This window comes from Mustela erminea, chromosome X (genome assembly GCF_009829155.1).
Source record: "Mustela erminea isolate mMusErm1 chromosome X, mMusErm1.Pri, whole genome shotgun sequence".
NCBI classification, from domain to species: domain Eukaryota; kingdom Metazoa; phylum Chordata; class Mammalia; order Carnivora; family Mustelidae; genus Mustela; species Mustela erminea.
Window position 1 is genome coordinate 83,452,892 of NC_045635.1, and position 5,385 is coordinate 83,458,276.

At 52.2% G+C, this 5,385-nt stretch overlaps 1 protein-coding gene across 1 annotated transcript; it reads right to left on the bottom strand.

The window, feature by feature from the left end:
- Positions 1 to 666: 666 nt before the first annotated feature.
- Positions 667 to 4,951, bottom strand: ARMCX2 (armadillo repeat containing X-linked 2). Its single transcript, XM_032331110.1, has 4 exons — positions 4,872 to 4,951; positions 3,591 to 3,654; positions 3,194 to 3,266; positions 667 to 2,856 (listed from the first exon to the last, which is right to left on the bottom strand). The coding sequence occupies exon 4, from the start codon at positions 2,725 to 2,727 to the stop codon at positions 895 to 897; it is 1,833 nt and encodes a 610-aa protein (XP_032187001.1). The 5' UTR covers positions 2,728 to 2,856; positions 3,194 to 3,266; positions 3,591 to 3,654; positions 4,872 to 4,951; the 3' UTR covers positions 667 to 894.
- Positions 4,952 to 5,385: the final 434 nt, after the last annotated feature.

Sequence of the window (5,385 nt, forward strand, 5' to 3'; positions counted from 1 at the left end):
TTTCCAGTCTTGATGCCTAACCCCATCTCAGCTCCAATCCATTTTGCACACTGCCACCAGATTATTTTTCCCTTTGTCAAAAATGTCTAGTAACTCCCAGGATATGACAGGGTATTTCAATCTCAGTAGGGGTTTGGGATCTCCACCCCCCTCCCCGATTTCCTCACCCTTGATTTCCACCCTTTTCTCTCATCACTTCTTTTCCCACAGCTTCCATTTCAGGCAAATTGGTTACCTTCTTATCATAGGAACAGATTTCCCACCTCACGACTATCTTCAAACTATTTTCCTCACCTGAAATGCTCTTCTGTGTTTTCTCATGCTGTCCTTTCAGAGCCCAGCTTAAAGCTTTCTGGCAACTACCTCATTTAACCAGACAGCACATATCTGACTATTAACATTGCCCAGGTGCTATTAGTCATCCTTTTGCATTTATGTGCCTTATCTCACCAGCTAGATTTAAAAACATGAGAACATTTTTTTTTGGTCAGTCAAAACATACAACTTTATTGATGATACACAAATGAAGTCTTTGGTGGATAAATTCAAGTCAAAACAAATGACAGAAGTGTAGGCTATTTATGATGGACAGGTTCACTGTCAATTCACATAGAGGAACCAGTAAAAATATTTCCATTCAAGCAGCACGATTAAAGTCACAAATGCGTTTTCAGTACAAGAGGACTATTTATTTGGTATTCATAAAATGGTTCAGCTTCAAGCTGGAGACTGTCACAGATAACATCATTCTGGATGATACATTATTCAAAACTGGCAGCTGAAAGGATCCCTTTAGTACATGGACAAGTGGAAAAGCAATAACTTTCAATTTTCATTGCTTCCAGACTGGAAAATCAAGAAATTTCTTCAAGTCTTTTGAGAGCACATAGCCAATCAGAATTTGTCCACTAGTTTTATAACTTTCACTTTCACCAAGAGGTCATGGTGATCGGCTAAGGCTCGAATTTTCTTAACGCACACTCCAGATGTAGTGCATAAGTAAAAAAGGGAACCTTTATTGAATTCTCTGTAGTTGAATACTTCTGCTCTGAGATTGTCATAGATGATCTCAAACAGAGTAAGGGCATTAATAAGAATTTCTGATTCCACATAAGAATTATAAAGGGAACTAAAGGATGATGGCACTTGGGTGCTAAGCAGTTTTTTTAACATATCTGGATTTTCAGCAAAATTTGAAAGTATTTTCAAAATCTCAACCTTGATTTTTCCACCTCCCTGAGATAACAAACGGAAAAAGTTTGCAATGGAGTTGACAAGCAGGTGCTGGTAGTCATTGGTAATTGTCATGTTTGTTAAAAATTTTAGTCCGACTACCTGTACTGCTGAGTTCAAGTTAGAGGCCATGATATCATCCATTACTTTATTCATGTATACCTGAAGTCGGCCCTGATTTTCATAGTTCTCACTCAGGTTATTCATGGCCATTAAGGCTTTTTCCTTAATGTGGGGATCGGTTTTGTTGATCATGTTTGCAATAATTGGGAGGCCTCCCAATTTGCGAATTGTGTCCTGGTTGCATGAATAATTGGCATTGTTGCTCAGAGTGAGCAAAGCTACCTGTTGGATAAAAGGATCATCAGATTTCTGAAGCAAAGCAAGGACTTTCCTGAGGTCTCGGACACCCAGAATCTCATCTATTTCATAAGGAAAGGGGCGCTTTTGCATGGGAACAGGTCTCCTCCCCCCTCTCCCTCTCTGCTGGGTTTCAGGCTCAGAGTCTGACTCGGACTCTGTGTCAGTCCACCCGGACTCCCCTTCCTCAGAATCAGGGACCTCTGCCAGAAAAGCCTGTCCCCCGTTAGCGGAGGCTGCAGCAGCTGCCGCAGCCCCATCCCCAGGGCGGAAACCCAGCCCCAGTTCATCTACTTCCACCTTGTTTTTCTTGCCCTTGCCCTTGCCCCCAGTCCGAGACCTGGTTGCCTTGGCTCCACCTTTGGGTACAGCTCCAGCCACTGACCCGGCCTTCGGTATAGCGCCGGTATGAGCCCCAGGCGTTGCTTTCTTGGAGGGTGCTGCTGTTCTGGGGTATCCTGAAGTCCCAGGAGCCTCCGCAGCCCCAGTAGGCACTGTTGCCCCAGAAGGCACTGGTGCGGCAGGAGGCATTGTGGGTACAGGAGCCTCCGCAGCCTCTGTAGATGCTGCCGCCTCGGTAGGGGCTGGCGCCCTGGGAGGCACCATGGGCACCCCGGCAGCCTCTGCTGTGCCAGGGGCTTCTGGCGACTTGGGAGCCCTTGCCACTGTGGGGGCTTCTGCAGCCACGGAAGCCTCTGCCTCCCCGGGGGGTGGTGCCATTGAGGAAGGCGCTGTGGCCCTTGCTACTGGTTCAGCCTTAGATCCAACCCCTGCCCCTTCTGCCTCCTGGACCTGATTTCCTGCCCCACTCTGAGCCTCAGCGCTGGCTGCAGCTGGGGCCACTGCCTCATCTCCAGCTGCTTCCAGAGCAGAGGCTTCATCCTGGGCCCTGTCCTCTGTCCGAGTGCGGACTGGGGTTGGAGGACCGAATCCAGGCCCAAGGTCAATTGTGAATCCAGCCCTTGGTCCGGCTCTAGCCCTGGCTCCATTCCCAGCCACAGCCCTTGTCCTGGGCTTGGCCATTCTCTTCTTTGTCTGGTTTCTTCCCCTGGCATATTTGTAGACACAGTACCAGGCACTAGCCCCAATCACTATCCCGGCCGCGACACAGCCAGCATCTCGAACTCGGCTCATGGTGCAGCTGAAGTAATTCTCTGATCCAGGGTGTGGAACTGGCTTTCCTAAATGGGATGTGTGCACGTCTGGGCGAGGCACTTCCGCTCAGGCTCACAGGTTTTCCACAGGCTGCAAGCAGAGCAGGACCTGGGACAAAGGACAGAAATGAAACTTAAGGTTCTGGCTCACTTTGTGCTTAACCAGGCCTACACAGAGGAGCGCTTGGAAACATAATGCTTGGTGCGTGGGCTAGTACCCAGACACAGGACCCAGGTTGTCTAAGGTTTCCTACACCTTCATCCCTAGCTGGCCCTACCCAATGCCAACACACTATTTCCCAGCACCTAAATGGGGGATGAGAGGCAGTATGGACACTAGGAAAGCTGGTGGAGAGCAGAACAACAGTAAAGACCCCAGATGCTGCTCTGATTCCCCCCTCAGTCATGCCCAAGGATTCCCAGATGGTGCTCATGCACATACCAACCTGCTGGGAACACGGGCAGTTTACTTTTTTCCACCAAGCTTGTACTTGTGCAGGGCCTTAAATTCCGGCAGACCTGCAGAGAGAGAGCCCAGAAAGGGTGTTTTGGGGTCGTTGGTAGATGGATTCCGTTTCCTGTGCCGATTTGAATCCTCGTGGGTGAAGTTTTCCGTCTCAGGGATCCTCTTCCCCTCTTTAACCCTTCCTCATGAAACCATTAATTAAGAAGGCAGATGCCACACCCCTTTCTCTGCACCAAAAAAAGACAGGCCCAAGGCAAGGGTATCTCCCTACAGAGGGAGGAGATGGGGGAAGAGAAGCCTCTGGCCCCAGGCTCTGCTCCGGTTTCCGCCATACCCACACCAGGGGTTCCCAGACAATTCCCACTCTCCACACTGACCTCCAGGGATTCAGGGCTGTTTCCTCTTCGTTCAGTTCAGTGAAAGCTTCATCCTAAGGATAGACTGAAGGGCAGAAATACAGACACCAGAGGTTGGAGACTGAGCCCGGTGTTTGGAGACCCAGGCCACAAGTCCCCATAATTGCCTTCTAGCATTCGCGTAGCGTAGAATGACAACCTTTCAATTCCCTCAACTCTTCTTACCCCTCCCATCCCACACCATCTCCCCCCTCCTGCGCAGACTCCCCAGGCACTCAACCACTCCTTCCTTTTGCCCCGCCCCACCCGTCCGCCATTTCTCCGGGACACACAGCCACACCCCTTCTCCTGCACCCAAGCGGGAGGGGGCGGGGCGAGGGTGCAGCAAAAACTGGATGGGACGCGGGATGAGGGATTACTGCCAAACAATCTAGTGTCTTCCTCCCATGATCACCCGTCCTTCAGTCCCCAGCCCCCCGACGTAGCATAAGCCTGCAGATCAGAGGCCCCGATGTCTGACCTTTCGGTTTGAGGGTCGTGATTTTCCACTGTTTCTCCGTTCTGGGCTCCGCCTCCCACCCCCCACCCAAATCCCCTAATAACCGCTTTGCCTCCCTCCAGCGTACCAGAACTCCCTTTCCAGGACTCAATAAACGGGGGTGAAGGGCTGTGTGGGTTGGAGGTGTCTGGAAAGCAGTCTGGGAGTTAGCACAGCGGTTTAATACCAGATTCTCTCAGGGTCCCCCCCTTCCCGTGAAGTCCAGACAGCGCCAAACCCGCCATCTCCCCTACAGACGCTGGCACACCCATTTTCCAGCACCCCCAAAGGACCGGGGGCCGGCGGGGGGGCGGGGGAGGGGAAAGTGGAAGGCGTAGTCGGGGGAGGTATCTGCAAAGTGAGGGTGAGAGTGAACGGGCCAGGCCGGCTTGTTTCCAATTGCGTCCCCTCCGGTCACCCTTGCCCAACCACCCCGCTGGCCTTATATGCGCTGCCACGTTTATTTCTCTCCCTCCTCCTCTCAAAACAGGACGGGATGTGGGGGTGCGGGGCCGAAGTGTCAAACACAAAACCAGAAAACATTGACTGGGAGAGGAAGTAAGCGGATTCTCCACAAGTATATCAGTCTTTAGGTTCCCCCCTCCCCCTCTCCCCGCCGCCCACCAAAATGAGCTGCGACTGAGCGCGGGGATCGGGAAAGCCGGCCAGGAGCGAGCGAGGTAGAGGCACCCGCGGCCTCAGACGCCCGCCTCTCTGAGCTACCCCTTTCAGGAGTGCCAGGCTATGCCCACCCTCACACCCACCTGCCCGGATCTGGGGGAATTTTCTCCTCCTCCTCCTCGCCTGGGTTAAACGCACGGCAGTGCGCGGCGCAAGAGAGTTGGTACCCAGAGGAGGACGGAGGACGGCCGTCAGGGCTTTAAGTACCTTTGCCCACGTCAGCTCCTGGTCACGTGAGGGCTGCATCGCCAGTAAGCGTGGGTCCCCAATTTCCACTCCTACCGAGAGCATGAGCCCCCTCCTTTAGCCCCCCTCCTACCTCACCCCACCACATCAGGTCCTGTCACTCTCTCTCTCTCTCTCTCTCTCTTTTTGTCTTCGTAGTCCCGGAGGCCAAAAGTAGCCCCTTCTCCCTGTGTTAGAATTTGCCTTTTTCTAGATACCGGGGATGGATGCATCTTCTCGGAGGGCTACTGGCAAAATTTACTTGTGTGTGTTGTGTGTCGGGGAATTGTTTCATTCCTTCGTAGGCAACTGGACACTCTCTCCTCGCTCCACTTTCAATCCCCCAGCCACTGGTGCCACCGTTTCCCTTGC